The 23,216-nt window shown below is 41.4% G+C and overlaps 1 protein-coding gene across 7 annotated transcripts in view; it reads right to left on the bottom strand.

Moving 5' to 3' along the window:
- LOC126925679 (alpha-mannosidase 2) overlaps positions 1-23,216 on the bottom strand; it is a 167,931-nt gene that overhangs the window by 25,428 nt on the left and 119,287 nt on the right. For all 7 annotated transcript variants that reach the window (XM_050741478.1, XM_050741480.1, XM_050741484.1 and 4 more), the window contains one exon: positions 3,334-3,426. In XM_050741478.1, coding sequence (XP_050597435.1) covers positions 3,334-3,426 — 93 coding nt within the window. The remainder of the gene's footprint in view (positions 1-3,333; positions 3,427-23,216) is intronic.

Below are 23,216 nucleotides of genomic sequence, written 5' to 3'. Positions count from 1 at the left end.
ATGACTCTCTGTAACTGCATGACTTGACTATGCCTCTCTGTGACTGCACGACTTGACTATGACTCTCTGAAATTACACGGCTTGACTATGACTTTCTGTGACTGCACGACTTGACTATGCCTCTCTGTGACTGCACGACTTGACTATGACTCTCTGAAATTACACGGCTTGACTATGACTTTCTGTGACTGCACGACTTGACTATGCCTCTCTGTGACTGCACGACTTGACTCTGACTCTCTGAAATTACACGGCTTGACTATGACTCTCTGTGACTGCATGACTTGACTATGCCTCTCTGTGACTGCACGACTTGACTATGACTCTCAGTGACTGCACGACTTGACTATTACATTCTGTAACTGCACGACTTGACTATGACTTTCTGTAACTGCACGACTTGACTATGACTTTCTGTAACTGCACGACTTGACTATGACTTTCTGTAATTGCACCTGGACAAATGATACGTAAGCATAGAATTTTTATCGAAAATCCGAAACGAAAGCTCTAGATTGTGAATTCGGAAGCGCACAAGAGCATCTAACTCGAATATTCTATAGAAACGATGGATGGATCTTGTTTGCCGCGATGAAAAAAATCGCCGGATTTTTGCTCTTTTTCAGCGAACATTGAAATTCATCATGGCACGGGGATATGTTTCATCCTAACGAGCAGACGTGACGGCGTATCGGCGGTGCATCGAACCGATCGAGCAGCAACTTCGTACGGGGAGATTCACCTTTCACTTCCGGTCGCGCCTGGCAACGGCAGCCCGGCATTCACGTTCGCGAGCTAATTAAGCCGATGCATCCGAGGCATTTCGCAGATTCGTTAACGAAGTTGCTCGCCGCGCGGATCCGCCTTGAGGCTCCGTTGCTGAGCACGTACTATCCCTGTGCCGAGCTTGGCCCAGGCCTGCGTTGTAAACGCACCTTTCCATCCACCGCGTTGCTTTCCTACCGCTTCATTACACAGATCAGATTATCGTCGTATCGTGTTCATTCTTCTCCGTTGCGTTCAACCCTTCCAACCCTCTAATCTGTGTTTCGCCTCTGGCTGATCGGATACGCATTCTGTGATTTCGCCATAGCAAACTGACTCTTTTTTAAGGTCCACGATCGTCAGAATTTACGCGAAACGGGTTACTCGTGTCGGAGTACAGGAGCTGAAAACGACGTCATAAATTTTCTTTCGTTACAATCATACGACTTTTCTCGATCGTTGGCATTTAGATGAATAATTTTTGCGCGGCTTTTCCACGTTAGAAAAACTGCAATCGAAGAGAGAAGGAAGCTTCTTGCAGATTACAAGCGTCCGGCCAAATCCGCTTCGTGCATTCACCGCGGTATTCAACAAGCTTGACGATCCACAGTTTTCAGCGAACATCGCGAAAGGCGCAACTTATCGACCGAGCCGGGGATTCATTATCGAGTACTCGAGCCGCTCCGGTGAAAAAACCAGGGAGTTTTATCCGGTCGAATAAATAAACGAGCTATGAGGCTAAATATTGAAAATTCTCGGACGAGCAAGCGCCTAGAGTTTTCTCTCCCGACCACGTGAGTTTTAATGAAACATTCCCATTAGCGTCAAGGGCCAAGGGAACCGCTGGTCAAGGGAATCGTTGCACAAAGGTTTGCTGGAAAACCGCGACATGGGCAGAGCTGCACACACCTAAAGCACATCCACGCTTCTCCTATATATTACATTGGTACAATCAGAGGATTTTTAACGGCAGAAAAATTCGCGTGATCCTTCGGAAGGCTGTTTTTTCGCGCTTTTTGACAACCACCATGTGTTTTCCATCGTAGAAGAATTATTTTTTCGCACTCTTCATTTGGGCGACAATTTTTCCACTGTCTGGCGACTATTATCGAATACTTTGATACGAATATAGGGCAAGTGCATGTCATATGAAACTTGTACAGCTATGCCACGCAGAACAAGGTATTCTTAGAACACGGATTCGGTGTAAGACGATTTGGCAATTGAGAAAGTACAGGTACTAGGTTGTCCGAAAAGTTTCTTACGTTTTATGAGGAAATAATAGACGCACAATGTTTTTTGTGTTGTATTATTTTCTCGAATTACGTACGGTCCATTTTGTTCTGTCGAGATAAACACCGCGACATTTCGCAGACTTGTTTTCACGTTTGTACGAAGGTGCACTGTTGTAAAAGACACGTTTGCGAAAGAAAGACACTTTTCGGACACGTTTATAACACGATTTCGCTGTGGCAGAGTTCGAGAACCGGAGGAAAGGAACGCGATGAAAATTTTCGTAGATTTGAATATTTTTCACAATTGTAAAAAGTATCGTTTCTTATATCATTTGTCACATGGATGCCTTTCTAAGTGCAGAATACTATGGTGCAATTGTTCACAGACCTGTATTTACCTGTATTTGGTTCCTGCACCAAGGCATTTAATTTCTTCCACCAGAGCACATCAAATAGCACAGCCATTCTGTGCTATGTATATTTCCCTTAACACTAGAACTACCGATAATTAACACGAAGCTATTTCTACCAAAACCAGAGAAAATGACTGGTCTTTAAAAAATACATAATAATGGAATATTTGTATATTTATTGATGTATTACTTTCTTACAGAAGCAATTCCATGTTATGTAGTACATTTTTGATATTATTAATCCATCTGGGATCGCTGAACGAGGGTTGACACATTTATAAAATCGTAGAACCAGTCATTTTCACTGCTGTGGTATTTCCAACGTTAGCATCTAGCCGATCCAGCGATCGATCCGGAATTTTCCTGATAACTGATATCGTCATATCGAATGATACGCGGTAAAAATTTGAAAAACGCGTGGCAAGTTGTAGAAAACGAGGAAACTGGTTAATTGAGGTTCGATAAACAGATCGCAGCACCCTTTTACACTTCGACAAGTACCAGTCATTTTCACTGTTATTGGTATAATAGCTTGGATACAAAATTATTTTCAGTTTGAATACATAAAAAGCAAAATAAAATTCGTCATATTATTCTTTCAGTTATCGTTGCGAAAGTCATTACATCATCGCGGAAGAAAATATAACACGAAGTAGGAATTTGAAAATAAAATTGTAAAAACAGTCAATTTGACTGGTGTGATAGTTCCAGCGTTAAACGCTACTTTCTCATGCTTCCTGGTGTTCTTTTCTCCTCTTTCCTTTCCTCCCACCGCTCATTAAGAATTCGTGTTTCCATGCTCGTTGGTATTCTCAGTCGCAGAAAGTGCAGAATCTCCGCGCGTAAAATAGAATCGACCAGTGACGATAGCGCGCGCGCAAACGGTTGACAAGCGATAACGTTAACGATGCCATAATTACCTTCAACGGCGGCCTCGTCGGATCTTTCCTGAGCACCACGTAACGAGTCTCGAAGCTGTCGTCCCAGTATTCCCGGCTGCGCATCCACGACGGCTGTAACAGAAACACAGAGACAAATCAGTTACGTACATGGAACTATCGTGCTGTTCGATAAGAACAGACGAGGAACCGCGGTAATATGCAAATGTGCCAACCACCTCGTCGAACCGCCAATGAAAATCAACCGGACGCACGATTTTTATGCTGCTGTCACGCGTTACCTGGCGCTTTTTAATTAATAATTAATCATCGGTTGGCCGATAAGCAGTAACGAGGGAGTAACATTCGGCCGAACGACTTTTCACCACGATACCACCGACTGGCATCGATTTCAACGAGTCATAGAATTTACGACGAACGATAAGAATGTGCGAGCTCCGGTTATTAACGACGCTGAAACACGTGGTTAATGACAGAACGGTTATTGCCACTCGTCTACTAATTCGCTGCTTGCTGTAATGGGTTCCTTAACAATCACGCACACATACACACACACATGTGCACATATATAGCGGCACTCGACACAAACCTTCCAATGGTTTCTGTCCCATGGATTGCTACACAAAGATTCTATCCTTCGGACAAGGTGACCGTCAGATGTCGAAACACTTTCATAGCATATTTTCAACTAGTCTAAGGAGCTACCATAAATCTTGCGATCTCTCTAGCTAAAGTCCCTCGAACGAACAAACATCTTTCAGTCTAGTTTAGTTTCAGACGGCCACCATTTTGTGAAAAAAATGTTTTTTGACTTTCCCAAGGTTCATGCTATAGCGGCATCTATACTAATTAAGAATCCATTCGGCTTTTTTGTTTCGGATGACCAGAAGGGTTGAAACCATGCACGCCAGGATATCCTTTTCTTTTTGGACCCCCCCACTTTGCTAGCTAACTTTGTGAATTTTGAGTTTTCTCTTTCGGTTAATTTTTTATGTAATCTTAAAATATCAATAAACAAATGATAGAAAAATGAATAGTAAAAATATTTTTTTTTCGTTTGTACAGAGCTTCAAAAACCGCCGGAAAATTCATGCCTCTGGACTAGAATACCCCCTTAACGAATCCGATGATCTCGTATAGTTCTCCTTCGCAGCATCATCGTGACAGAAAGAGAGTAACCTCGACGTATCTTGAGCAGTTAGCATCTTATAACTTATACCGCGCTCTCTGCTCAATCGCTGGCTTAACTCATCGTCTATCAGTCGAGTTGCAACCACCAAGTGCGTGTCACGTAACTTGAGGGTTGGATAAAATAAGATAGCTGAGTCGTAACACAACTATTAATTTTAGTTAAACTTCATTGCGAATTCAGCAATCACAACGGAATACATACTCAGTTGCAATGATATGTACGCGACTGTATAAGAGTAGAGACCGGTAAGGATAAGTTGACTATTCCAAGAGCACAGAATAAGTGCCTCTTACTGACGATACTGTGTCAGAGGAAAGCTAGGGGTGGGTGTGTCTAAGGACACGGGACTATCGGATTTGTTGATGGTAATTTTGGTTAAGTAAGTGAGGGCAGTAGACGCCGTCTCCGATTGGATAATAAGACGGTTGGTGGACCAGGAAGGGTTTTAGCTGCCCTCGGGAGAAAGTTGCTAATGGAATATACCAGATGTGAGGAAGGCCAACTTTCAGTATTATTAGTAAGTAAATGATAGTAAACGATAGTAAACGAAACGTAGTAAACGATAATCGTAAAAGTAATTTAAAAGATACTCGCTTGGTGTGAAGGACCTTAACCACAAAAATTCCAAGACCCATGGTGGGTACTTAAGATTATTGAGGGTACGCGCCAAGGATTTGCAGACATCCGGGTACCATCCTGCCCGCGGTATGTGGCCTGGTCTCTGATGTAAATTAACGTTACATGCGAATCGTCAATTGTAATCGCGAGCTCTATGTAATGTGTAGAAAGCGAGAAGTACCAATAAATATACTGTTCAAAAGTCATCGAGTGTTTCTTTTGCACCTACCACGTCCTATACACCTCGCATACATGCACACACTGAAAGGTATACAATTACGGTGTAGGGAAGCCAACAAGTTGTAAGTCATCCGTTGTGATCGCGAGCAACGCGGCGATATTGTAGAATAGTTTTTTGGTGTTGGAAAAAATTAATTTTGCAGCTCTGACAGACCTTCCTGGCGAAATTTGTATAGTTTCTGATTTTTAGAAAAAGTACGCTATCGAATGGAAAGATGGAGATTTGATAGAAGCGATCTTGAGGTTGGACAAGGCAGAAGATCCGGACGTACAAAGGCGAATATTTGTCGAGAATCGATGATCATTTTGGTTCACGCGGTTGTTGGCTGTGTGCTGTTCGCGCGTTCCATTAAACGACGGCTTTATCGTCGTAATTGCCTCGACGTGATACCTTGGTCGATAACGAAAACGCGACCAGGTACGAGCGAAGAAGGCTTCGCGCCTTTGAAATTCTCTCGCTGTCGTGTTCCGGGCAACGTTATCGCTTTGCTCTTGGTGATCACTCGTTGAAAAGTCAGATCAAGTGAAATTGACAATCACATTTCTCAAAATTGATTAAAATACCGACGCTTCCTGAAAAGATGAGCGCGAAGCTTCTGCGCGTTGAATTTTCGTTCGTCGAATCTGTTTTCTTCGAAAATTTTGACGAAACTTGGAAGACGTTGGCTTGGTCCCTCTGAGGTTCGAGTTAGCGAGGTTCCGCTGTAATTGATCTAGGAAACACAGGTTAAAGACTGATTTAAGCGCGAAGCTTCTGAGCAGGCGTTGAGTGGATAAAAGCTGGTGAGAAACCGAAGCCCAACGGCTTCGGAAAATATTGGCCAAGTGGCCATTGGCTGGAAGTTGACTTATCCGACTACTCGAGGGCTTCGGCCAGGTGTCGAGCGGATAAAAGCCTTGGAAGGCAAGCGTGGCTGATTACTGCGAAAAACCGTCAGCCAAGTGCTCATTGACTACTAAACTGATTTAGAGGAAGAAGAAGCCCGATGCTACTTGCTACCGTTCGAATAAATTGGCCAAGTGGTTATCGAGGCTCGAGCACCTCAAACTGTTCTAAAAAATCTTAGCCGAGTGGCTACTGATCTGCCAAAGTCTGGTCGTCGATTAATTGCCACAGGACCCTTCAGACAATTTACTCATTAGAATGTTACCAAAATATCCCCATTTCCAAACTAATTTGCAATAGAAAATATTTTAAAAATTCTGCATTTTAAATATCGAGCATCTCAAACTGTTGTGAAAAATCTTAGCCGAGTGGCTATTGATCTCTCAAAGTCTGGTGGTCGATTAATTGCCACAGGACCCTTCAGACAATTACTCATTAGGATTTTACCAAAATATCCCCATTTCTAAACTAATTTGCAATAGAAAATATTTTTAAAATTCTGCATTTTAAATATCGAGCATCTGAAACTGCTGTGAAAAATCTTAGTCGCGTGGCTATTGATCTCTCAAAGTCTGGTGGTCGATTAATTGCCACAGGACCCTTCAGACAATTACTCATTAGGATGTTACCAAAATATTCCCATTTCCAAACTAATTTGCAATAAAAATATTGAAAAAATTCTCCTTTTTAAATTCATCGAACCCCTGTGGTCTAATTTTTCTCTAGCGGAAAGCTACTCGAATATTGCGAATGATCGAATATTCCATCCTAAAAATCCCATTAAAGATTGTTTAATAAATTAATCCAAATAAAAGATCTGGATTCGCTGTTGTTACACCGGAGCTCTAAAAGCTCGGATTCTAGACGTGAAAAAGAACTGATTCCCTTCCGGTCGATCTGAAATCCTCGAGAACAGTCGAAAGCAATTCGATCACCATTAGTTGGAGGAGGCACAAGGACGCTTTGGTATCCTTCGGAAAAGAGGGATGATCGTGGAACGGTAAATGGGTTGACGAAAGGGAAAGGATCGGTCTTAGTCCAGCGAGATCGCATGTTCGGTGAGGCGATGTGTGGGGTCCGAGTAGAAGAGCAACTGGAATAAAAACAATTAGGGGGAGGAAAAAGAAGCAGGACGAGTGGCGAGATGGAAGTGGCACACACGAACTTTCCCAACGATTTATGGTCTTTGAAGCCACTCAGAGAATACGATTCAGCTTTTCGTATTAGGACACTTTGCTACCGATATTCTTGCCTCTTCTTGTCTCCGTATTATGGGACAATGATATTATCGTATTAGACCACGAACGAGCAAGTTTCCAAGATAAAATCTACTTGCATGTAAAAACGTGTGAATCGTTGGAACATTTCTGAGAAATCGCAGTAGCAAGACTCGAGTATACGGTGAGCTGAGATTGCTGCTGACAAAAGTACGTTTCAGATGATAAATATTTTATAATTAGAGGAGGCGCGATGTACTTAGAATACCAAATACCAATACCAAAGCATATAGTTTGTTCGAGAGGAAGAAGAAATTGCAGCAGAGGATGAGAGGAAGGAATAAAGCTGCGTAATATCATAGGCAAACTAATAAACTTTTATACTTCAGACTCTCAGCAATGGCGGAAAGCGCAATGTATCTGTGACTTTGGTGTAATTAAAAAATGGAAATAAAGCAAGGATTTCGTTACGCAGCAGCGATATTCCGATTTATCTTCGCTGTATAAAATTAAAAAGCGAGTAGATGATAAAACGATTTTCTCTAGTGATCTGATGGGACAAAAGTCGCAGCACGAACACAGTCGTCCCAGGTATAAATGTCGATCCTATGATTCTTAAAACTAACTCGCAGCAGTCGCAGCAGCTTTCGCGTCGTAACCAACGCGTTCGCAATGTACCCAACATCTCGCACGGATGAAACACTGCACCTCTTTTGCCTTCACCGTAATTCGCATTCAGAACCCATCTCTCAGCAGGTTTTTCCTTGATATTTCGAATTAGCAAGGTGGCGTTAAAACCTAAAGCACCGTGTCGCAATTCGTATTCGCTGAGTGTTCGCGAATTGGCACGAGACCATAGAATTAACGCGCAAACGAGTAGATCAAGCGGTTTACTGCGAAGTTTGAACATATTTTAGCTACGATCGAATATTTGCTGAGACACTTTTGCGAATTGACGTTTCTTGCTCGCTGGGAAATATCAAAATTACGATTCATTAAATGAAGAATGTGAAAAAATAGAACAAAGACCTAACATAAGAAGATGGTAACTACCAAGAAAACGATCTGATGCTCGACCAAAGCGGACCTAATTCTTGAATCAGTACACGATAATTCCTGTGTTCTGTTCTTTGGCGCGCCGCAATACGTTTGGCGCGTTAGAGCAATTGGCGTTGTAAGAACTCGCAGTCTTAGACGACAGTCCACTGTAATAATAGTCAACGTTCTTAACCTGCATCGTCGCAGAAGAACCCACGTGAGAAGAAATCTGTGTTACTCGACCAAGGCCATGGCTCGTAAGTGTGGCAAGTGTGGCTGCGTGTCATCAGAAGGCTGAACCCTAATGGAGTACAAGTTTTAGAGTAACGGCAGCTCGACCTTGAGCCTCGGTAACACTAGAAATAATCCGTAGCGGTGCGTATACGTCATGGAAGACCCTAAATCTGACTTTTGTTCGGAGTTTCGGGGAGCGAGACTCCGCCAGGGTGGCTTTCGACAATCCCTGGCTGCAGATTTCATATTTTCGACTATGTTACTGTAGGAAATTGAATTTCCAGGCAACCAATCCGATGACAGGGAACGAAAAGAGAAAGAGAGAGGGAGGGAGGGAGAAAGGGATGGTCCTCGAGGCGGAAAGGCCGGCTCGATTATCCGTTGATCATCCGAGCTTCCCTGTAACAGAGTTAATCCCGGGGACGTTAATTAAACAGCGAAAAGCTCGGCTCCCGTCCCATCTAATCCATCGAGGCGGTCTTTTAACGGCGGATTATTCGCCGGCAGGCTCTTTCTTTTCGTCCCCCCGATCGATCTTACGCCTCGCCTTCACGCGCCTTTAACGAAATTAGAGCCGAGACTAGCGACAGCCTCCTACTATCCACGGTAAATGTCTGCGCTTCTGCGGCTATCTATCTTTTCGTTTATCCGTCTGCCGGGATTCTGAACTTTGGTATCGCTCGAATGGTTCATTTTTAGGGGACTGCAGACCTTCCTTTCAACGGATGTGTCATTTAGAGGAATTCGAGCGATGAAATGGCTTTTCTCGCGGCACCTGCATTTTCCATTTGACACGACAGTGACGCAGGATATCCATAAGAATTGCAAATATCTCGTTCATTACATTTATATAGGTTAGGTTTGTATCGATCAGATTAGTTCGCGTTAGATTTGACGTTAGGTTTGACTCGCGATGGAAATAACAGAAATACAGGTATCCGCTCGTGTAGCACGGCAGACATAGGTTCTGGAAGAACGTTACGCGAAAAATGGAGACACGTGATTAAGCAGTTAGGTGTTTTACGACGAGTATACTCGTCACGGAGAAATAGCAATATACTGTGTTACGACGAGTATACTCTTCACGAAGTAGTGGCAATATTTTGTGCTACAACGAGTATACTCGTCACGAAGAAGTGGCAATATTTTGTCTAATGACGAATATACTCGTCACGAAGAAATGGCAATATACCGTCCTACGACGAGTATACTTGTCATACAGAAATGACAATATCCTGTGTTACGACGAGTATACTCGTCATGCGTAACACGTAGTTACAACTGCAATTTAGTAACTGCAGTAAGTTGCAGTAATAAAATTGAGAAATGAAACAGTCATCTCGTTACAAGTTAATTCTACATTATAACAGCCACAGATAATCTGTGTTTGACGAATATACTCGTCATCGTTTGCGTTTTAGGTACACACTTATCGAACGGCTAACTGGTTAACACTGGTTTCTCCCAATTATTCGCCAAAGATTTTCTATGATATTCAAACATGGGGAACAAGCTGGCCGGATCAAAAATCTCGATATTTTTGATATTGTGGCCACCGTTTCGCCTGTTTCGACGCTCGAACCGCAGCGTTATCCTGTCGATAAAACAGATCTTCCGCGAATAGTATCAATACCATTTCCACCTACACGTTCATTTTCCAATCTTCTCATCAAAATACCATCGCACATAAACTCGTCATTAGAACGGACCAATTATTAGATTTTACCAAAAATTACAGCGGTTTTACGGAAATTGTCGAGCACTGTAAGAACACCGTGCGCCGCGAATCTTAATTAAAACACAGATCTTAATTACAACAGAAACGCTAATTATTTCTGCAAACAGTGTTCGGTCTAACGAACAGCTAGGAAAATTCCTACCGCCAAAATTCCCACGACCGACAATCTTTCCAAATCTGCTATGTATATCCGACTGAAACAAGTTGGTCCACTGATTGTTAGATTATTCAAGACTATGCAAACGACAATACCAGCGCTCCGCGCAGAGCAGAGACAGTTTCTTTTAATTAAATTCCGGCTCATTCGCATGATACGTCGAAACAAGCTGGCCGACGGTCAGCCGTGTTTTTAATTAAAGGATCGCAGTTGCATTTTTTTTAAATTGCCAAAGAGTGAGTGGGTGGAGGGGGGCGGGCGGGAGGAATATTTCCCGCTGGTCGTTTGGCGGTCAGCCAAAGGAAAAGCGGGGGAAATTCAATTCACCGTAGCTCGTGGGACAGGAATACGCGCGATAATTATTTGCGCTCGCTCCTGCAAATATTAATTTCAAGAAACCCTTTCCTCCCTCTTGCTCCACCTCCATACGCGAATGGAAGAGGAATTTTTTCCGCCGGCGGAAGAGGAGTAAAAAAAATATTCGCGCGCCATTCTCTCTGTCTCTGTTTCTCGCGTCGTTGCATTAAATTTCGCGTTGCCGGCCGGCTAGCTTGCAAATTACACTTGTATTTCATTCTTTTCTGCTTAGTTTTTAAATCGACCCGCTCGTTTCGCTCTCTCGAACCGGCTGGCCTCGATACCAATATTACCGTAATCGAAAAATACTACCGACGACATCTTCGCTGAAACTATTGCCTCACGCGCTCGTGTTTTCTCTCTTTTCTCTTTCTTTTTTTTTTTTTGCTTCGTATCGGTACGCGGATGCGCGTGCCTCAAGTCAGTGCCAGAATTATATCGGCGAATGAAATTTTTCGTCTAAAGCACGTGAAACTTTTCTAATTTTCATTTCCTGTATCGTGTGTCTACGAATGATAGGGATATAATTGCTAAATTTCCACTCGTTATGAATGTCCTGGTGAATTTTTCGAATATTAGTTCGAAAGGTAACAGAGAGTAGCAGAAAAATTGTTGATATTATAAATTTAGTATTCGGAGCAGGTTACGTTAACGTTGAGACGGTTTTATTCTCCGGGAAATTTGACGCTGGTGATTTCTCATTAGAAGATGAACCAAGTGGAAAAGGTCGGTAATTACTGGCGACGATAATATTTTAAGCGATATTACTGAAAATAATACACGACAAACAGCGAGAGGAATTGCGTTTGAAATGGAAAGCAGTGGTTCTACGATTATTCGTGAGTTAGTTGGCGCAGAAAAACCAAAGGAAATGGGAAATTTCGTGGTGGAAGTAGGTGGAAAAACGAGAAATAATTTACATCTGCTCAAAGATTCATTTGATGCTGGATTATTACACTGAAATATCCTATTCCTCGTTTATTACTTTGCCACATATTTTTATTTACATGTTCTCCATGCAAAGGATAATTACAGCGCACGTAGTATTAACAAAATTATGCTCTACAAACATTTAAGCTCTGCTTTTACACATTTCAAGATTGCAATACCTGAAAGTTTCCAAATAAACGTTGTTAAGTTTCGCAGTGGCTAACCAAATATAATACAAGGTGAGTAGTTAGATAATTGAAATTTCCAGTTTTACTCTTCAACGAAACTTAAAGAAGACGAGAAGTAGAAGCATTTCCCTCCTAAAACCTTCAAACTCCAAAGATTACCGGGCCCATAATAATTGGCTCGTTGTTCAATAAATTTAAACGAGGAAAGTTCTACGCGATTTTGACGAAAAATCACGCACTTAAAATTGTTCAGAAGAACGAGTGGATTAATTTGTAATAGAAAAATATATAAAATAAATAAAGATATATTGCATTAATAATAACGATAAAAGTTTTTAAGAAAACAATTTTGTTGCATTATGGAACCTAAAGAGACTCTTGAACGTGTTCAGCTTGACTGATGGAGGAACGAGTGGATCAATTTGTAATAGAAAATATATTGAAATATGTATAGGTATAAGTATAACCTGTATAGATGTTAGCCTTGGACTGGGTCTTTGATTAAGGGATTTGAATATACAGATTCCACGAAGTTTCATTATTAGAAATACTATCTGACTGTTAACTATTATATGTATTATTATACCAACAATTAGATACATTCTTTCCTTTCTTATGTATTGCTGAGGTTGACTGATAGAGAAACGAGTGGATGAATTTGTAATAGAAAAATATATTTAAATAAGTATAGCGTATAGTGTATGCTGATCCAGATCCTCACTCTTACAGTGTTACGATACAATAGAAGAAGCTGTGATAGTGAGCAGGTTTATATATTTGTAGCAAAGGACATTACCAAAAAGTTAACCTTGCAGCTCTAGCTGAAGGCTACAAGAAACAGCAATAGAAATCTACTTATAGCTCTTTTCTTTCCAGACCCCGTAACCCAAAACATAATTTATATTCAAAGGCACGATAATATGGACCTCTGCTTATTTAGAATATTTTTTTGTTTCACTAAATTCTCTTCTCTTCGTAACATCGGTGTGCAGGTCACGGATATACAAAAGTAAAGATGTAGAGTTTTTCTTCAAGTAATTACTTCAACAAGAATGCTCAATAAAATTGTAATTTCGTTCTACTACGCTGCATTGCACTGCGCTTGCATCATGGAATTATTTCGATAAAGATAGAACGACAGAAATTCCTGCAAATTTCTAGATGTACAGTAGCATCTCTTTAAATGCTGGCCTTTTTGTTTCCCGTAATTGACCGTTCATTTCCACTGTTATTAGGACTTTCCCTTAATTAGTTAACCGCGTTCGACGTATATACACGTCATTTGGATTCATTTCGACGCAGTTGACGTATATACTCGTCGTGTGAAATAAAAATGACCATTTACTATAAGAAGTGAAAATTTTGGTAAAAAGCGTTATAAACGTCATTTAGTGGCATGATTCCTTTATACTTTCAGTAGACCTATCGTGTATTTTATAGAAAAAAAGTTTGATTATTTGATTATTCTCTTTGCCGCGTACATCTGCCATTCCCCGAATTTGTTTGTCTTTTATATCAGCTTATGCGACTTTATAGCAGCTACACCGTCAAAAGCAAATCCCCTTCGAAGTTGTGTCGTCTGTTGAAAAAGTGGAATCCGTAAGGACTCGCGTTACGAAGTGCCACTTTGTGTGGTACGTTGCCTCGAAAAGCAGCACACGAAAATCAACCGAATTTCTGACATTTCTTTTATTATTTTCTGGCAACGTTCAAGTTATTAATAACAACACCTTTTTCAACGATAAATCGTTAATTTTACATCGAATAAAAATGCAATCTCTGCTTCTAGTTTTGCTTTACTTTTCTCGTCAAATTTATAACAGTAGCGTTTGCTCTGGTTCGACGCATATACTCGTCGCTTGATTTTACTTGCGCGGCTCGAAAGGAATTTTTGAAACTAAATTCCAAAATTAACAAATTAAGGCTAACCAGGTGGAAGCATCGCTAATGAGCCAGCGATGTCGATGCGACGCAAAGGCGAAATAAAAGAAGCAGAAGTATAACAAGAATTCTCCAGGTTGTTGCACAGAGATCGATCGATCTCTGTACAAATCCGTAGCCTTTGAATTTTTATCTTACAACCGCGACTCTTCCACGTTTCTCTTGACAAATTTCCAAGATTCCGGTCCTCTACGAGATCATTCGTCGCCGAGGAGACGCGATTTTCGATCGAATCGAACACAGACGATAACGTAACACATAATTTTTCAATGGCACTGCGTTACAGTAGATTAGGAGACTGACGTCCGAGTCTCAACAGACTCAGATACGTCAAACATAGGAACATCATCATCCTACGAAGTAGAACGTGCTCATCTGTTCCAAGCAGCTGGCTCAATCGTGTAGATGATCCATCGCGCTCTGCTGCAGGATAATCTTGGCACTAGAGTGACTGCAAATCATCAACTATTCCGCGTCAATCACGCGTCAAGAACAAAGGAATACTTAGCGCAGTGCATGCAACCATTTGCCTCGTGCTCCTACACGTTCCCCTTGCTTTTACGTGTTTCCTTTGTGCGAATGCGCCATTACTATTAACCAAAGCACATTGGGAGCGAGATAAATCCTGTAGATCGTATCAATCAATCCTGACCAAGGGATCCTGATATTTTCAACCCTATTTGTTCTTTTTATCGGTAGAATCATCTTTATGGCACTCTGAATAGCTTTTTTATCCTTGGAATTTCCTCTTTTCTTTCCCTTTTTTTTTTTTTTTTGGCAGCCTTATGTTGCTTATTTATCAGCGGAACTCTTCTTTCAGGGGGATTCGACTTCTATTATCTTTGGATTTATTCTTTTATTAATGGAAGACCAAATTTGTTCTCCTTTGGTGAGCACGTATCGCTTATTTAGCACCGCAGTTCTCTTCTACTGACTTGGCAACTAAGTGATTGCGGATTTTGTCGATACCAGCTAATGACAAGATCCGCAATCACATAGTTGCCAACCCAATAGAAGAGAACTGCCGTGCTATATACGGTGCCTGTACCGGAATTTCGATTTTCAGATTGGCAACTAAGTGATTGCGGATCTTGTCATTAGCTGGTATCGACAAAATCCGCAATCACTTAGTTGCCAACGCAATAATTCCCAAAATCGGAATTCCGCTACAGACTCGTATACAACGCAGCGCGAATTACGACTCGTTACTTCGCGTCGATTAATTATATGGAAAATTCAGGATTCGTGAGGGATTCGGCTGGAACCGGCCGGATTATGGGTAATCGGGTATCGGCAGCCGCGTAATGCTCGCTGATGGGCCCCGGTGTGAATTACTTTATCCGAAAATACGTAGGAAATTGCGGCGACGCATTATCGCGCGATGCGTCATCGCGAGCGCAACCGGCCGCGATCAGACATCGACCTGGGCAAAATGAAATTTACGACGCGGCACCGCGTATAATGCGTGCGTCCCAGGCACCGAGGGCTGGTCGTTCGCGGACCTCGAAACAGAGGGACGAGAGGGATAAATCGCGTTTGCGCCAGACGTCCGCCGCTGCCGCCGTACCGTCGCCGCCGTAATTACTCGTCCCGTGGCGCCTGGAAATTTACCGGAAGGATCGACTGCGCTTCCAGCGATCCTTATCACCGGCAAACGTAGTTTTTCAACCGCTGGTACAGCCAATCCTTGGGAAATTGCGAAAGAGACGGGGCGGTTCTAACGCATTTCGTTCGAGTCTCAAGTTTCCCCATATTTGTAAAAATACAGCGCTGTGAATAATTATGGAATAATCATGATACGATTGAACACAGATTTTCGGTATTGTCCTTTCGATATTTCCAGTGAGAAACAGTTGATCAGGTTTGGATGAGTCAGGTGAAATTGCCTTCGTGAGACGCACGGTGTACGCTACAAAATAGGACGTCATGTTACACGCTGAATTATTGTGTTTCGTAACCGAGACAGCAGACGAAAAGAATTTTCCAAGAGGACGATGCTCTGTCATTCGTACACCCGCCACTACGTAAACGGTTTCAAGATTTCCGAATGGAATTATTAGCGTGGTCGCAGCTGACCTGAAAACGATCCACACCTTCTGGCAATTTGTTGCAGGACAAGTTTACCATCAGCAGAAGCGACACGTAGAAAACAAATGGAAAATACAAAATAGACTTAAAAATGGAATTAAACGAATGATACGATATGATAATGAAGCGAAAAACTTCAAATAAACTGATGGATAATGTACCTAAGAGATTAATAAAAGTAATCTCAGAGATAATAGAAAAACCACTATTGGGGAATATTTGGGGATTTCAAGAAAGTGCAGGAATTCTGTAATATTTCGATGAAAAATCGTAGGAAAAATCGAGCACTTGACGATATTTTATCGGAACACCAAGCAAAAGCAGAAATCCCATGATATTTCGGCGAAATTTTATGAAACGGACGCAAGCCTCGAATATTTCCACAAAATCTACAAATAAAAAGTTTTACGACATCTCGTCGAAGTCGTTTCGGGCTGAATTTCCTGTTCCGTGAAAATTTCGTCATAATTTCGTGAAAAATGCAGGATTTCAACTAGTTCGACCGGTGTCGTAGGAAGATCGTTCTACAGCCTCGCGACAACCAGTGAATTGTACAAGGTCGTAAGGAATCGATGCTGCGTTTGGACATTAACGGTCGTGGGAGGAAATGTGTCGTTTCCTGGCCGGACCGATGCCGCAATGGAGAGGAAACGTCCGATAACCGACGACACGGTATTCGCCTACGCTCTTGGTTACAAACTTGCAGGCATCTGGAACGTTCGAAAGCCAGGGAAGACAGTGGCGGCTGGAGATTCGGTCAAGGTTTGCGGGTCAAGTAGCGGCTCTGAACAGCTTGCACGCGTTCCCTTTTCCTACTGTCAACGTCGGGATTACTCGCAACCATATCCCAGCCAGTTGTCGAATCGATAGCATAATCGAAGCCGTACGATTTCAGCTTCCCCTTGGCACATTCGACCCAGAAACCTAAAAAATTGTTACCAGAAACCCTGTGTGATAATTGTTGAGGTTGAGATTGACCACTTGGAGTACCAATGGATGAATTTGTAATAGAAAAGTATACTGAAATAATTAAAGGTATAAGTATAATGTATAAGTTTTCTTTTCTTCAAAGAACAGAAAAATATGTTCGCGTGTTTGGTTTTCACAGCGAGCTCCTCTCAAAGAATTTATCAAGCGAAATTTAAGAAAACGTGGATATAGGCGTACGTAGCTCGCAGCAAGTCGAGTGTCTTTATCGAGGACGAAGGAAAATACGGCAAGATGATGGCGATAGTTGGACGATATTGTCGTAAAACGCGTTATCGTTTTTTTACTACTCCTTTACCTGCTTGCAAAGTCAATTTTTATTACACAATCTTGGAACAATGTTTTATGTTTTCTTATTTACAACGGTGGAAAAACTGGCGTGCCCTGGATGTTAATCAATTTTCTGGTGACAATATCTATCACTTAGAATAGAAGCGAAGATTGAAGCCAAGAATGAAGATTGAAGCGCACATCGAAACGAAAATGGATGCTGGCAAAAATACAACTCGATATCGATCGATTTTTAACCGAAGAATACCACGAAAAGTAACAAATTAACGTGACAATTTACAACGAAGTCAAAACTACAAATTCTTCATGTTAATTAATTTTCCATCTGCCGCATCGTGTGGCAAAAAGTAAGCTACGACGAGTATACTCGTCGAACAAGAAGTACATGTACCTGTTACAATATAAAATTAAATCGCAATGAAACGACTGTTTTATTTCTCCAATCTATTACTCACAATACTCGTCATTTCTTCATGACGAGTATACTCGTCAATAACGTCAAACAGCTCGAGCAACCTTCGATTCACCTATACTGCGTCAGCTTTAAAATCAAATTACAAGAACGTAGATCGCGAGAGGAAAGAGCAATTTTCAAATCGACGATAAAGAAAGCTATTATCTTCACTTACAATGTTCTCGCGTGAACCAACTTTCACCTTATTATCACTGTAGCCGGCGTTCAAAGTGCAGAATTCCCGTTCCAAGCGTAATATTTCTTTTTCCTTTATTTTCCTGTCCTCTTTTTCCTCTTTTTTTCTTTTTTTTTTCATTCGACTATGCAAATATGCAATGCACACAGCGAGGACAGGGAATAGGATCCTGATCAGGGAGACTAGCTTTCATCGTAACCGGAACGTGTTCGACGACAGCGGAGGGACCACACGACGACGATGTCGAGGCGAAAGAAGACGAACGAGATGGGAAAAGGGGTGTGGGCCTTTTCCTTCCGTTGAATTCTAAGGTATCGACTTTTCAATTGGGTCACGTACACTGTACCCAATGCGCCTGTACGTGTGCACTGTGCACAGATGTTAGGAGGCGGCAGCAGCGCTCTACGTTGGGAATACAGCCCTAATGGAAATCGAAAATACGGATCGCGAGTGAAAATCACGGTTCCCAGAAGCCTGCGATTCGATTTCCAAAAAAAGAAGACTCTGCTCAGAACGAAACCGAGTAAATTCTTTTCCCATCGTTGCAACTTCCATAGAGGTTTGGTGGCACAGTAGAGGGCGTGAAACACAGCGGAAACGTTTCCACCAAAGTAAATCGCGCGCTGTTCCACGGAACAGGCCAGAGAGATGCCGCGAAAAAGATATGAAACTGTTATGACCCTGTCCAGCCTCCATCCATAAATGTTTTACGACCGCGATATCGTTGTCTTCTACGCGAGAATTTCGTGTTCACGACGGTGCAATCCACCTCCTACGAGCCCGTTATCCTTCAGGATACAGCTGCTTCCAAGGCCCCTCTTAAACGACTCTATAATGAACCCGTTTTAGAATTCATGTTACGGAGCATGCGATGTCGAGATAGTTTATTTTGTTGTGCAGCAAGCGGTGAAACAGAGCTACGCCGAGATAGACCAAGTCCTGAAGATGACATTGATCAACAGCGAATTAATTGCCTTGGCACGCGGTCTTCTCGCGATTTGGAAATTTTGTTGTTAACCAATGAAGCTAAAAATGTATTGAATTTAGCGAACGTTTGATCGTAGGCATCTTGATCCTCAGATCGAAGTTGAAAATGTTGATAGAAATTTTGTAATTTCTCCTGAGCTGGCCTCTGCGAGACAGTCATACGAAATTAAAATATTCAATTTCAGGAGAACTACCGCAGTGCTGAAATTGAGCAATTCCTTAGGAGAAGGTCGTACGCGCTAGCGACCAAAATTAATTCTGCCTCATTTTCACCAGATACTAGCACTGTTATTTGAATAAACACGCGAATATAACAATCCTGTGCAACATATTTCTCAGTCATATTGTTTATCCCATTATTTTCGCTAGTTTGACACTTTAAACGTACACGTTGATATTCCTAATGTTAGCCAGGTAGCTATCGCGACCTGTTGGAAAACTTGGAAAAGCGTGTGCCTAAAACGTCTTCTTTTTTTATTTGCTAGACTTTTTACAATCGATTCTCATTGAGAATTATAAGTAAATTACTTTGGTGTTGTACTGTAACTTGGATTACAAGAGTTTATAGTATGTTTGAATCTAATGTTTCAATCTAAAGAGCATTGTCTTTTTAGTCTGCGGATCTGATCCGTCGTGTCAAGTAATTGGCTAACAAATAGGTTTTGGTGGTTGTTAATTCTTATGTTAGGTCATCCCATAAGTTCGTTCCGTTTTTCGAGCGGTTATATACGTTAAGATTGTTTACATACCTTTCAGTTTCATGAAAAAATGTAATCCCCCTCTCGTTGTACAACTTCTTCACATTTTTCAAGTGCATTGGTCCCTTATCGCCGTATGTTTATAAATCGAAATATACATGAAATGTATACACAAAAGTCGGCACGAACTTATGAGATGACCTAATATTATATCTGTTACTGAATTTCGATATTTCTTCTTTAACTGTGGGTATCTTCAGGTCGCCATGTACGATTGGAATCGTTGAAGAATTTCTATGTTGGAATTACTCGCGTGCCTAAAACGTGTCGCAGAAAGTAAGCGACGACGAGTATACTCGTCGAACACAGAATACGTATGGCTATTATAACGTACAACTGTACAACTCACATCTAACCAAAGGATATAACGAAAGAACTTAGCGCGGTCGGTACTGCAGGACACTGCCCTGCATTCTAACAAAATTGCAGACCCTACGATATCACGTGAAACGATCGCTGTCCAAACTAATCGGAACACAATCCTCCGCAACATGATACTCTACAAACCAAACGTCCATTATTTTTAACGTTTATTTTTCCCACGCCTCGCTATGGATGAATCATCCGCCATGCACACGCAAAGTGTAAAGTCTAAATTCGTCGCTGCTAGGAAACCATCCTTTCTCATTCCCTTTCCCTTTGCCTTCGTCGTCCTCCCTTTCATCCCTTCCAGCGCAGCGTCAGAGAAGCTCACACAAGAAGCCTGGTGGACAACGTTGGAGGAAATTTTCGCTGGTCAACTGGACTCCGCGTGTGTGTGTGTGTGTGTGTGCGTGACAGAGAGAGAGAGAAAGAGAGAGCAGAAAGAGGAGAGTGGCTGACTGAGACCGGTTAAGGGTCGGGTCTGTGCGTTGACCGCATTATTCATTCGAGCAGCGAACCGAGGGTTGGTGCGACACAGTCGAAGAGAAAGGGAGAGTCGAGGAGAGTGTTTCAGTACGTCGGCGAGTAATGCGAGCGGTAACGGAAAGCTATTTAACTTGCGGCTACGACGGACTTCCGACTCGGTTACTCCCCAGCAATACGCCTGGCCTATCCCATGTGTTCGTGTCTAACCTGCACTTACACCTTGCACCAGGCAAACGCATCCGTACAACTTACACAATTACGGGTAAGCTGACAACCATGGTTTCGCCTGAGACCCATCGTTACATGAGCTTATGAGTTACACTTGAATACAAGTTGATGCGTTTTTATGGCTCGTTTAGGTTTCACGTTACTAGCGAGTTGTAAGTAGCAGAACGTTGGCTAATCGTTAGGTGGATCGTTGTCGTGCGGAGAAAGAGATATCTTTATTGCTAATTTGAAGCATTTATGTTACTTAATTGCCCAATATAGTTCTCCAGCTAGTTTTCACTATTACCAGTGTCGACTAATTTATGGATTAGAGAATTTGTGCAGGAACAGAGTTCAAAATAGCTTGAAACGATTTGTGTCTGATTTGCCTGTGACATTTTACAGTTACATTTTTTATAATATAAAAATATATTGGAAATATATAATGTAATATATACAGGGTGTGGCCGACCATATGAGGTGGTTCCTTATGAAAAGTGGGAAAATAGGAACAAAATATGGAATACTGTTTGTTCATTTAAGGTTTAGTTGCTGACAAAATTGAGTTTGAAAATTTATTAATACATATAATGTATGAAATATTTGGCAAGTATCTTTCTTTTGACAGATACATGATAACCATAGCGTGACGTAGGTCTGGACTATAACTCTCATAATACCCATTGAAATCTAAGCTGCAGAATTTGCTCTTGAGAATGGTACAACGACGCTCAGACTTGGACATTTGCTATAGCGAAAACATACTATTTATATTGAGTTGGCAATCAAGTGATGATGATCACAATCAAATGATCAAGATCATTAGGTGGTAATAAGAAAATCCGCAATCACTTAGTTGCCAATCCAATATAATCATGCAGTAGCAACTGCTCAATTATTGTGGAACAAAAGTTAGAGGAACAAAACTCAGTTACAATCTAATCTGTGTAGCAACATAATGCTAAATACAGGAAAGTTAGACTTGGGAAAATTCCACATTGCAGGAGATGGCAAGACCTAGAAAGCCAAACCTATCTTTGTAAAAGTGCTAGGTATAAGAAGAATCCTCGTCGATTTTTGCGACGAGACCTAGTTATCATGTACAAAAAAAAAAAAGAAAAAACGACCGATTGTCATGATTTTCTTAGCGTTTCCATATAATTGTCGCACAAGCTGTTTGATCAGCAGGACAGGGCACGGTGTACCGTGAGCACGTACTGTCACACATATGGGGCAATGTAAACAGAAAGTTTGTCAGTCACTAACCGCCACACCCTCTGTTTCCTTAGCAATAATTTAATACGTCGCGGAGGTGGATTGGCCGGCGTGTGTTTATCGAGCGTATGCAGGCGCCACTAGCGTGTTGCGAATTTAGAATTACCGCTGTTATCGGTGCCGGACCGCTGCTTATCGTGCGGCAGCCTGATTAATTAACGGGCCGATTTCCTGCGAGCCTCGTCATCTAACTCGTTCGAACTCTGTATTCGAAAACAGAAGCAGAATATCGTTATCATCAGCTGCAACAGGAATGTTGTACCAGTGCAATGGTTTCGTGGAGCAGCGTAAATTTTCATTTATATTTCGAAGCTTTCTAATCTGTAGCTAATTCCAAATATCCACAATAGCGTACAAACTGATTAATTCGCTACTTTTCTCATAGAATTGTAAATCTAGCATTGCAGAGCATGGATTTGCCTCAAAGATAACTCAAACTTATTTTCAATTCTGTACCTAACTCTAGAGCCACGATATTGTGGTTAATTAAAAAATTAGTTCGTCATTTTTCTCACGGGAATGTAAATAAAGCACTGCAGAGCATGAACTTGTCTCAAAGATAGCTCAAACTTGTTTTCAATTCTGTATCCAATTCTAGAACCACGATAGCGTGTTTATTTGAAAAGTTAATTCATTACTTTTCTCATAAGATTGTAAATTTAGCATTGCAGAGCATGGGCTTGTCTCAAAGATAACTCAAACTTATTTTCAATTCTGTACCTAACTCTAGAGCCACGATATTGTGGTTAATTAAAAAATTAGTTCGTCATTTTTCTCACGGGAATGTAAATAAAGCACTGCAGAGCATGAACTTGTCTCAAAGATAGCTCAAACTTGTTTTCAATTCTGTATCCAATTCTAGAACCACGATAGCGTGTTTATTTGAAAAGTTAATTCATTACTTTTCTCATAAGATTGTAAATTTAGCATTGCAGAGCATGGGCTTGTCTCAAAGATAGCTCAAACTTATTTTCAATTCTGCACCTAACTCTAGAGCCACAATATTGTGGTTAATTAAAAAATTAGTTCGTTATTTTTCTCATAGGAGTGTAAATAAAGCACTGCAGAGCATGAAT

The sequence above is a fragment of the Bombus affinis genome, chromosome 16 (assembly GCF_024516045.1).
Source record: "Bombus affinis isolate iyBomAffi1 chromosome 16, iyBomAffi1.2, whole genome shotgun sequence".
Classification (NCBI taxonomy): domain Eukaryota; kingdom Metazoa; phylum Arthropoda; class Insecta; order Hymenoptera; family Apidae; genus Bombus; species Bombus affinis.
The sequence above is the reverse complement of the archived record's forward strand: the minus strand, read 5'-3'. Positions and strand labels throughout refer to the sequence as shown.